The sequence below is a fragment of the Tachysurus vachellii genome, chromosome 7, assembly GCF_030014155.1.
Source record: "Tachysurus vachellii isolate PV-2020 chromosome 7, HZAU_Pvac_v1, whole genome shotgun sequence".
NCBI lineage: Eukaryota > Metazoa > Chordata > Actinopteri > Siluriformes > Bagridae > Tachysurus > Tachysurus vachellii.
Genome location: NC_083466.1, coordinates 1,553,817 through 1,565,977, shown reverse-complemented (window position 1 = coordinate 1,565,977; position 12,161 = coordinate 1,553,817). Strand labels below are relative to the sequence as shown.

Here is a 12,161-nt window from a genome sequence, read left to right as displayed (position 1 = left end):
ATTTAATTTTAATTCAATTCACATTGTCTCAAAGCAGCTTTACAGGAAGTATAGAAACAGAGAATAAATAAATAAATAAATAAATACATTTAAAGATTAAAATTTATTTAAATATATTAATCTAAAATTTAAAATACTATTTATCCCCAGCATCTTATCGCTAATGAACGAGCCTGACGTGACAGTGGTGAGGAAAAAGGAAAACCTTGAGAGGATCCAGACTCAGAAGTGAACCTCATCCTCATGTGGGTGACACTGGACAGTTTATAATAATGCAACCGAGAAGGGGCCTCACGCTAATGTCAGTTTACACGTTAACAGGCTTTAGGTCCGTACTGACTTTTTTTTTTGCACTACCAGTGAGTACCCAACTTTTACCTGGTTTTAACTCGACCTGGTTTTCACCCGTCCTTCCCCAGGTACAGATGTGACTGCTACCCACTTCACATCTCCGATCATCACCTGCCCGGTATCACATCTTTCTTTTCTTTCAAAAAGTCTTGAACGCATTGTCTATCTCTCACAGAACAACCTCCAAGACCCCAACCAGTCTGGCTTTAAAGCAGCCCATTCCACAGAGACAGCCCTTTTGGATGTCTCTGAGAAACTACATGCTGCTAGATCAGTCAAACTGTCATCTGTCCTTATCCTCCTTGACCTTTCAGCAGCGTTTGATACGGTCAACCACGAGACTCTCTTGTCCACCCTCAGGAGTCTTGGGATTTGTGGATAAGCTTGGGAATGGTTCGCTTCCTACCTGGAAGGACGCTCACATCAGGTAACATCTAGGAAACTGACATCTGCTCCACGCAGACTCTCCACTGGTGTCCCACAGGGCTCAGTACTTGGTCCTCTTCTTTTCTCCCTGTATACTCACTCTTTTGGGGAAGTTATTACCACTGCTATGCTGATGATACACAACTTATCTTCTCTTTCCCACCCTCAGATACCACAGCTTCTGACCGGATCTCTGCATGTCTGGCAGAAATATCATCATGGATGACTGCTCATCAGTTAAAGCTCAATCCTAGCAAAACTGATCTGCTGTTCATCCCAGGTGATTCATCCCCAGGTCATGATCTTGCTATATCCTTGCACAATGATCTGATCTCCCCTTCAGCCACAGCTCGCAACCTTGGGGTAACCATGGACAATCAACTGTCCTTTTCCTCTCATGTTGCTAATGTGACTCGCTTATGTCAGTTTCTTCTCTACAACATTAGAAGGATTCGGCCATTTCTGTCCACACAGGCTGCTCAGGTACTTGTTCAGTCTCTTGTCATTTCAAGACTGGATTACTGCAATGCACTGCTGGCAGGTCTACCTATGAACGCAATCCGTCCTCTGCAAATGATCCAAAATGCAGCTGCACGGCTTGTTTTAAACCTGCCAAAGTTCTCCATACCACCCTGCTGCTGCGATCCCTCCACTGGCTTCCGGTAGCTGAACGCATCAGATTCAAAACACTGATGCTGGCCTACAAAGCCAAAAATGGACCATCTCCCTCTTACCTCAAAGCCCTCATCACTCCTCACACTGCACCCCGCACCCTCCGATCTACCAGCACTGCTCGACTGGTCCCACCATCTCTCAGGGTAAGAGGTAAGTTTACTACAAGACTCTTCTCTGTACTGGCACCAAGGTGGTGGGATGAACTTCCCCTAGAGGTCCGGACAGCTGAGTCACTGGCTATTTTCAAGCGGCGGTTGAAGACCTACTTATTCAGGAAACACTTCAACTAGCACTTCTTTCCCTGTTTGTGTGTATATTAAAAATACAAAACAAAAAAAAAACATCTTGGTACCATCCATCCATCCATCCATCCATCTTCTACCGCTTATCCGGGGCCGGGTCGCGGGGGCAGCAGTCTGAGCAGGGATACCCAGACTTCCCTCTCCCCAGGTACTCTTAAGGTACCTTAAGTCTGTAAACCAGAGTTAATGTATTCAATGATAGAGACTTAAAAGCACTTTTGTACGTCGCTCTGGATAAGAAAGTCTGTAAATGCTGTAAATGTAAATGTTCATCTGTACCAGCACACTTTAATATAATTCATGTTTTTACCCAAATAAAGACATGTTACCAAGCCTGGGGGAATGCAATTTGGATGCATACATACATACAGTATTGTGTTGTTACAGGAAAATCCTCAACAACACCAGTGAAAGCTGTTTCTTTTCCAGTTTCAGCACATTTTATGTCACAGCAATTTGCACACAACCAAGTCGCCCTCTCATCAGCCTCTCTGTTTTCCTTCCTTAAAGTAAATAAGAAAAAGGAGTGAATGGGAATCCTGACTAAACTCTGACAATGATGATGATGTCATCAGTTTACCTCGTGACCAATGAGGAGCCAGAATTCAGCAGCGCTTTAATACGGTATAAAGCGTTTTCTTACACGCACGATTAGTGATCGGATTGGAAGTGTTCCGAACAGCTGTGTAGTGCACTACATCTTCAACAGACAGAAGAAGGAAGGAAGGAAGGAAAGAAGACTGATGATGAGGGTTAGGATCAATGAGGTTCAGTGAGGGTTAGGAGCAGGTTCCTTATCACTGGGATTAGGTTTAATTGTTGGAAAGTAGAGTGAGTGTGTGAGAGAGAGAGCGAGAGAGAGAAAGATGTACGCTGTTTGAATGAGATATGAGAATGAGTGCCGTGTGCGAGAGTTACTACACCGCGGAGAAGGAGCTCGTGCCAGCGTTCACATGCCCGAAAGCCGGTGGTGACGAGCGCGCGCAATTCTGCTGCGGCTTCAGTGACGTTAAATACTGCTGCGATGATGCCAACAGCTTCTTTCCCTACGAGTATGGATACATGTGGTGGCTCAGGTAAAGACAAAACCACTCGAACGAAAGCATTTCAGCTTTTTTTTGTTCCTTTAACATCTACCTTTACATCCATGTCTTACAATGTACATTATAAAGTGTTAGGTCCTTATTTATTTGTTTGTTTACTCATAAAATCCTCGTATAAATACAGCGTATGGAAATGATGCTCGAACAGTGGTTACCTGAATGATATTATCACTAGAAATGCTAATTGCTTTATTTTGCCGTACATCCAGCCAGACACGTAGGATTTGTGCGTTGCGTAAGTCGTTCAAGTCTTAGACGAGATCAACAGACAGTAGGACAGAAATGAAAGGTGTTAATGGACAGGGGGAAAAAAAACAACACTTCACTTTATCGAGCTCACTTTGGTTCCTTTTTTAATTGGGATCTTATACAGAGATACAAGTAATAATCTCAAACATCTGCTGGAATAACACAGTACTGCTGGTGACTGGTGACCGTTAAAGAAATGTGTCCTAAATAGACCTTCAAATCTCTCTGTCCTTTTATCCGTCTGTAGTATCGGTGCTCTCGTAGGTCTGTCCGTAGCCGCGGTCATTCTCTTGGCCTTCCTCATCACCGTGTGTGTTCTCTGCATCCTCTTCATCAACGTTAAACCCAGTCGGCTGGACAACGGTCTTCCTCTCAGCGAGCCGGGTCAGTGAACATCACGCCGAAGCCCGATGCATGTACAGATAGATAGTTTTCTATTTTTAATGTTTTTATTGGATTCGATTTCAATCCTAGACAATACCAGTGATGTACACCATATTCATTTATAAATAACACAACTTTTACGTTGTTACTCTCTCTCGATGCAGGCTGTGAGACGAGTCCTGCTCCCAGCCATTCCACCGGACCTCAGGGTTTCCACAAACATTTCCTGAGCAGCAAACTGCACTGTGCCGAGCAGCAGGCCGAGCCCAGCGTCTGTTTCAGCCATGCTTCAGGGTCACCATGGCCAGAGTGAACGCTGAAGGACCCTCATAGGAGCCAGCTCCAGGTACCGACTGGTGCTTTTATTCCTCCAGTCACAGTCACAGTCACAGCTCAACATGGCTTCGTTTTTCATTACAGTCTGAATGACCGACGACTGCTAAAACACGACACAAATGCAAACAAATGGAGGCCGAGCACGGACACAGAGACAAAAGCTCATCCCAACAGATGGACGCCATGTAAATCGTTCAATTACGTCAAATTCCTGCTCTCGATCGCGGACCCTGAACATGTCAGAGATGCTAGACTATTTCAAGAATTATACTTAAAATAATATGTTGAAAGAAATTAACAGCAGGTTCCGTTGTTTTGTGTTTTTTTCTTTTGTCGGGTTTTAGAAGGTAAAAAAAAAAAATAACCCTAACCCTAACCCTGCATGGCATTGGATGTGAGCCAATTAGTTTGCTCTTGTCAAATAAGAACTCAAATGAGATCTTATTTGATCTTTGAAAGGATCGAACTTGAGCCAGGAGTAAACACGAAGACGCATCGTAGCGGCGATGAAATTGAAATTCCTGTAGACGTGACCTGGCCTTATGATGTGGCAACCGATTACATCTTCATATGATGCTGTAAATTAAAACGTGACGTATTGTTTGATGTTTAATTTGGTACGGGATTTGCATCTGCAGGATAATATGCAAAACTGTACAGATCTGGCAACCGGCACTATTGACCAGCTTGCTGAAGGCCACAGATTTAGTTTCAATTCGGATTCAAGCAGAAAAGGCTTGCTACTGGCGCAAATGTTTGACAAGGGCACTGCTAGGGAGCCTGGTCTTTCTTCCCTCATTAACATTTCCACACATCACCGTAGAGCTGGACAATCCTAAGCTTCTGAGTGAGACTCAGAGACTCAGAACCAGCGCCTGGTTCCTCTCAAGGTTTCTTCTGCATTTAGTCTTAGGGTCATTATTATCCTTCTGATTTCTTCAGAATATAAATCCATCCTGCTGGTGGTCATGACATTGTATATTGTTTCTTGTGCTTTAGAAATAAATTTGACCTGAACTGAGAATGAGAAAGACTGAAGATTTTCATCAACGCAAATCTCTGAAAATTAAAATGAGTTCCTGGAGGTTTATACTGTGTCTGCTTTGCATGTGTTGTAAATGAGTTCTGTATATAGAACTGAGAGAGACTGAATACAGCAAACTTTTGCAGAGGTCGCACGCCGCACCGTATCGTAGCAGAGATGAAGTCGTCTCTTGTCTTGTTTCTCCTGCTTTGTAGCATGGCTGGGTGTCAGAAAAGAGAATATATCTACATCAATACTCAAATGACCTGGTTTTCAGCTCAGAGCTACTGCAGGGAAAACTACGTGGATCTGGCAACCATCACTTCTGCCGAGGAGAACCAGAGACTGGTCGTGCCTGCAGTTGGTGGTAATGTTTGGATTGGGCTGAACAGAACTGTAGCTGGTGTAAAGACCTGGCAGTGGTCTGATGGAGAATCAACTCATTTCTTTAAGTGGCTTCCTAACCAGCCTGATAATTGGTTTTCTGTAGAGAGCTGCGTCTGCTTCAGTTCCTCGGGCTGGAACGATATGGACTGTGAACGTACCTTACCTTTCTTTTGCTCCTGGAGATTTGTTTTGGTGACGGAGCACATGACATGGACGGAAGCTCTCGATTACTGCAGAACTTACTACACCGGCTTGGCCAGCCCCATCTCTGAAAATCAACTTTCCCTGGCTAGAACTGCAACAACTGGAACCCAAACCGCCAGCATGTGGACCGGCCTGAGATTCGTGAATGGACGGTGGGTCTCTGTGAGCAGTACGCCGTTGGGAAGCTTGGTCTCGCTGCCCTCGTGCCCAGTACCACGCTACCGCTGTGGAGCTCGCAACACCAACACAAATCTCTGGGAGAACAGAGACTGTGACGAGAAGCTAAATTTCCTCTGCTACTGACGGTCGAGTGACGCCGCTCTGGGAACGTTCATCAGGATTCTATACGTCGAAATATCTCTGTGTGCCCTGGAAATTTCTAGAACTCTGATGGCTTAGTTTTCTTCTTGGACAGATGAGTTTCTCAACCTTATGCAGTTATTTATGGTGCATGTGTGAGTTATTAATATTTAAACAGCTTTGAAATGAAACCTTCATACTTAAGTAGTGATAGAAGAGTGAAATTTCTGTCAGGTGTACGGTTTGTTTTACTCTGTGCCGAATGTGGATTATATACAAATCCGCTGTTAGTGTAATAACTTTGCGATTATTATTTATATATATTCTATCTATTATATCCATGACTTTAAAAATCTTCACATTTTTGTTCATTTGTTCACATGGACTGTACTTCAATATTTATGACATCTGTGTCGTTGTTGTTGTTGCTTTTTGCATCTGTTTCTTTATTTGACTTTAACATTAGAATGAACAATAAAGATAAGATTGTGGTCTAATGTGGACCCTGAGGAAAAGCAGATTGTCGTGTGTTTGATTTTAACCTTTACACATCACCGATGATCACGTGTGACCCAGAACAGAAAGTGACTGTTGCCTAGTTTATCTTATCTTTTGACAGCTAGTCAGTCAGAGCTCTCCATTGTTAAAAGTACCCGAGGGACTTTGGGTTTTTTCCTGTTTTACATGTGTTTTAAATAACTTCTTATTTAAATGGAGATTCCAGAGGTCAAAACGACCTTTATCGACGCATGGACCTGCAACCATCACATCACAGTCCGGTGTAGGCTGGACAGGAGTAGATGATTTTGTTGGACGTTGGAGGAAGTTCTTGATTATTGCAGAAGTTACTACACCGATCTCTTTTGCATGACTTATCTTGGCTGAAGACGCAACCGTGCAAACCAGTGACCGGACACACGAGTGGACTCTGAAAAAGCAGGGCTGAAAAAGTGAAACCAATATTTCTCTGCTTCCCTCTAGTGTCTGACTGCAGTACGATATTTTATCAGCGATCATTGCAGAAACCAGAATTGACCTCTATACATGTAAAAAATATATAATATAAGGAAATAACGATCGGAGGCAGAAAGAGTTTGTGTTTTGAATGATATACACTTCAGTGGAAAATTAGGTTGAGGTGGTGGGTGTTGTTTCCCAGCTCTATTCCTATGTGAAAGTGAAAAGTGACGTGACGTGACATACGGCTAAGTACGGTGATCCATACTCAGAATTCATTCTCTGCATTTAACCCATCCAATGTGCACACACACAGCAGTGAACACACACACCCGGAGCAGTGGGCAGCCATTTATGCTGCGGCGCCCGGGGAGCAGTTGGGAGGTTCGGTGCCTTGCTCAAGGGCACCTCAGTCGTGGTATTGCTGGGCCGAGACTCGAACCCACAACCTTCGGGTTACGAGTCAAAATCTCTAACCATTAGGCCACGACTTCCCATATGTGATGTTGTGGTTGAGGACCTGAATGTCCTGTGGGAAGAATCTCCTCCACGTTCTCTGTATGTGTGCCTTCAGGGAGCAGAATCGCTTTCTTGACCACAACAGAGTGATGAATCCATTGTTCAGATGTCTGAGGTCCTCGACTATCTTCCTGGCCTTGGTGCAGTAAAGCTTGTTGGTCAGGGAGCTCAGTGTGGATGGTGCTGTGAGCTGATCGCACCACCCTATCATGCTTGCTGCTGTTCCCAAACCTGTTGAGGACAGTTGAAAGTGAAACTGGGTCGAAACTGTACGCTGTCTCGACTTAGGGGCGTCTCGTTCATCCAGCATGGATCCAGAGTTAAAAACGAGCAACAGGTGAGTGGAATGTAAATGTGGGGTTTTCTGTCCTATCTGATAAGAGCTGTGGTAAAAAGGACCAAGAGGATAAAGTAAGGCTTAAGGTACAAAGAATGAACCTTAAAGTAACAAAGTGTTCCAAGGAATATTAAAATTTTAGTCAAACATCAAGAATCTCAGCACATTTGCATTGGTTAAGAATGGCTGTTCGAGACAACACAAACAAATGCAGGAACAAAACAAACTAACTAAGAAATGTTTTAGTTTTACTGGCTTTAGCTAAAGGAACACAACTGCAAACAAAGCACATTTTCCATTTATCCCACTGAGCCATTGCAGGTTGATGGTCTTACTCGAGGGCAGAGAGGATTGAACCTGTGGGATTGTAGGATGTGGTACAGTAGCTTATCCAGAGTGACTTACATTTTTATTTCAGTTTATACACCTGAGCAATTGAGGGTTAAGGGCCTTGCTCAGGGGCCCTGCAGTGACAACTTGGTGGACCTGGGATTTGAACCAATAACCTTCCGATCAGTAGTCGAACACCTTAAGCACTGAGCTACCACATCCCACCATGGTTAAGGTGTTGGGCTACCAATCGGAAGGGTGTGAGTTCGATTCCTACGTCCACCAAGCTGGCACTGCTGGGCCCCTGAGCAAGGCCCTTAACCCTCAGTTGCTCAGTTGCTATAAAAATGAGATAAAATGTAAGTCACTATGGATAAGTGCGTCTGCTAAATGCTGTAAATATAAATGAACCTTCGGAGCCGCAATTTACCCACGAACCTCCACTGCTCTAGGGATCTCCATACAGATCGGGGTTTCTGTAAATCGGCTTCATGACAAAGTTTGTTGTGCTTTGAGTCTTTATGTCAGTAATGGTGTATACAGTACGTAGCAAGCACAGTAAGAAAGATGCTCCCTGAAAGTACTATAAATGAAAATACGTAGATTGTTTTGCATGTGTTGTAAATTGTTTCTGAGGACATCTGGTTCGAACGCAAATAAACACCAAAGCCAAGCAGATTGTAGCAGAGATGAAGTCGTCCCTTGTCTTGTTTCTCCTGCTTTGTAGCATGGCTGGGTGTCAGAGAAGAGAATATGTCTACATCGACAAAAAAATGACCTGGTTTTCAGCTCAGAGCTACTGCAGGGAAAACTACGTGGATCTGGCAACCGTCACTTCTGACGAGGAGAACCAGAGACTGGTTTTGAAAGCATCTTCGTTAAGTTTTGCAGCATGGATCGGGCTGAACAAGACGGTACCCAACGGAAATGTCTGGCAATGGTCTGATGGAGAAACACCTAATAACTTCATGTGGGTGAAGAACCAGCCTGATAACTATAATCATGAGGAGGACTGTGTTATGATTATCTTAGATGGCTGGAACGATGTGAAATGTGTCACATATTGGCCATTCTTTTGCTACTGGAGATTTGTTTTGGTGAAGGAGTACATGACATGGAAGGAAGCTCTCGATTACTGCAGAACTTACTACACCGGCTTGGCCAGCCCCATCTCTGAAAATCAACTTTCCCTGGCTAGAACCGCGACAACTGGAACCCAAAACGTCAGCATCTGGACCGGCCTGAGATTCGTGAATGGACGGTGGGTCTCTGTGAGCAGTACGCCGTTGGGAAACCTGGTCTCGCTGCCCTCGTGCCCAGTACCACGCTACCGCTGTGGAGCTCGCAACACCAACACAAATCTCTGGGAGAACAGAGACTGTGACGAGAAGCTAAATTTCCTCTGCTACTGACGGTGAGTAACAGTTAAAGATAAACTATAATCAGGTCCGTACATTGAAATGTTTGCATGTTGCGATGGAAGCTTCTAGAACTCTCAGTCTGCTACTAATGACTTATTGATAGAAACAATCCATCAAGTTTGATGCCTCAGATACTGACTTTATTTTTCCTTTTTTTTCTGGACAGGTGGTAAGTGGAAAGGCCTCCTTCAAGAAGAACGCATGCCCGAGGCTGTGAAATAATATAAACCTAGATGTGTAGCATAAAATAATTTTCCTATTTCAGTAGCGTTGAAGTAAAATAATGGTGTGGAGGGAAACGGGATTTAATAATGATCTTCTTAGATACTTGTACAAACACCTTTGTGTGCCGGAAACATTAGCGTGAAATTGTTTTCCTTTTAAATTGTTGGTTTCAGTGTTGGTGATGTTTTGAATGGCATTGACAACCAAATGCTAAGGTGCTGAAACCTGACCGTGACATCAACCAATACTCTGACACGCCAAGCTTATATCCTTTCTATTTTACACTTGTCTAGTGAGAAAAACGCTCGTGTGTGTTTGTAGTTGTGTGAGAACGACTTAATTTCAACGCAAACGTTAATTCTATTATGTACGTAAACAATTCAAGTTTCAATTTTCAAGTTTATTTGTATAGCGCTTTTTACAATGGACATTGTCTCAAAGCATCTTTACAGAACGTAAACATAGAGCAGAAGGTAAACATAAGGAGAAGTATAAAGAATTAGTATAATAAAAAAAACAGAAATCATATATATTTTAGACAATATAGGAGGCATTTTAGTTGTTTTCCAACTTTACTGCGAATGTAACACATGCTGTATATGTATGAAATAAAAACGTCACTAAATTAATCCATCAAATTGTGTGTCAGAAAACTGTTTTTTTTTACAAACTGTCCTTACAGCTACACTTCATTTCTCACAAAATACAATATCAGGTGATCTCACCATCTTCTCCATCCTCCACCCAAAGCAGGGAAATTACTTTATGCAAAGTTTACAAAGTCAGCAGCTCTGTGAAAGCAACATCAGGGCAAGTACCATGAAACATGATACACGGATAGATTTTACAGCTTTACTGCCCCTTTGCTGTTACCCCTTTGCTGTTATAAAATGCACCGCGCTTCTGGAACACATCTGCTGATATATACAGTATGAGGTTATATATATATATATATATATACAGTACAGGTTCACGCCAGTCATCATCTGCTCTAACGAATCATCACCATCACCATGGTTCCCAATGACCAATCACATCACTGTTTTTATTCATTTATTTTTTATTAATTACATATAAATACTTTTGCTTGCACTGTGAATTTGCGTGTGAATTTCTCTCCGGTAGCATCAGTAGTACAGTAATAATTATAATCATATTAATAATAGTAATAATGATGATGATGATAATAATCATGATGACAATGATGATGATGATGATGATGATGATGATGACGATAATAATGATGATGATGATGATAATAATCATGATGACAATGATGATGATGATGATGATGATGATGATGATGATGACGATAATAATGATGATGATGATGATAATGATGATGATAATGATGATGATGATGATAATAATGATGATGATGATGATAATGATGATGATAATAATGATGATGATGATAATAATGATGATGATGATGATGATGACAATGATGATGATGATGATAATAATGATGATGATGAATATGATGATGATAATAATGATAATAATGATGACGATGATAATGATGAAGATGATGATAATGATGATGATGATGATGATGATGATGATAATAATGATGATGATGAATATGATAATGATAATGATGATGATGATGATGATGATGATGATAATAATGATGATGATGATGATGAAGATGATAATAATGATGATGATGATGAATATGATGATGATAATAATGATGATGATGAAGATGATGATGATAATGATGATGATGATAATAATAATGATGATGATGATGATGAAGATGATGATAATAATGATGATGATGAATATGATGATGATAATGATGATGATGATGATGATGATGATGATAATGATAATAATGATGATGATGATGAAGATGATAATAATGATGATGATGAATATGATGATGATGATAATAATGATGATGATGATGATGATGATGAAGATGATAATAATGATGATGATGAATATGATGATGATAATAATGATGATGATAATGATAATAATGATGATGATGATAATAATGATGATGATGATGATGAAGATGATAATAATGATGATGATGAATATGATGATGATAATAATGATGATGATGATGATGATGATGATGAAGATGATAATAATGATGATGATGAATATGATGATGATAATAATGATGATGATGATGATGATGAAGATGATAATAATGATGATGATGAATATGATGATAATAATGATGATGATGATGATGATGATGATGATGATGAAGATGATAATAATGATGATGATGAATATGATGATGATAATAATGATGATGATGAAGATGATGATAATAATGATGATGATGAATATGATGATGATAATAATGATGATGATGATGATGATGATAATAATGATAATAATGATGATGATGATGATAATAATGATGATGATGATGATGATGATGATGATAATAATGATGATGATGAATATGATGATGATGATAATAATGATGATGATGAATATGATGATGATGATAATAATGATGATGATGATAATAATGATGATGATGATGAAGATGATAATAATGATGATGATGAATATGATGATGATAATAATGATGATGATGATAATAAAAATAATAATAATAATAATACGGAAATAATAAGAGATTATTTATAACCGTTAGTT

The 12,161-nt window shown here is 40.8% G+C and overlaps 1 protein-coding gene and 1 pseudogene across 2 annotated transcripts; both read left to right on the top strand.

Moving 5' to 3' along the window:
* The first annotated feature begins 1,193 nt into the window (after positions 1-1,193).
* Positions 1,194-5,218, top strand: LOC132848236 (protein shisa-like-2A; annotated as a pseudogene).
* A 539-nt stretch (positions 5,219-5,757) lies between these two features.
* Positions 5,758-10,155, top strand: LOC132848233 (L-selectin-like). Of its 2 annotated transcripts, XM_060873795.1 has the most exons (3): positions 5,758-7,554; positions 8,612-9,298; positions 9,472-10,155. In XM_060873795.1, exons 1-2 carry the CDS (start codon positions 7,526-7,528, stop codon positions 9,294-9,296), a joined length of 714 nt encoding a protein of 237 aa, XP_060729778.1. In that variant the 5' UTR covers positions 5,758-7,525; the 3' UTR covers positions 9,297-9,298; positions 9,472-10,155. The 2 variants fall into 2 exon arrangements, with proteins under 2 accessions (XP_060729778.1, XP_060729777.1); XM_060873794.1 differs by having other exon boundaries at positions 5,758-9,298.
* The last annotated feature ends 2,006 nt before the right edge of the window (positions 10,156-12,161 follow it).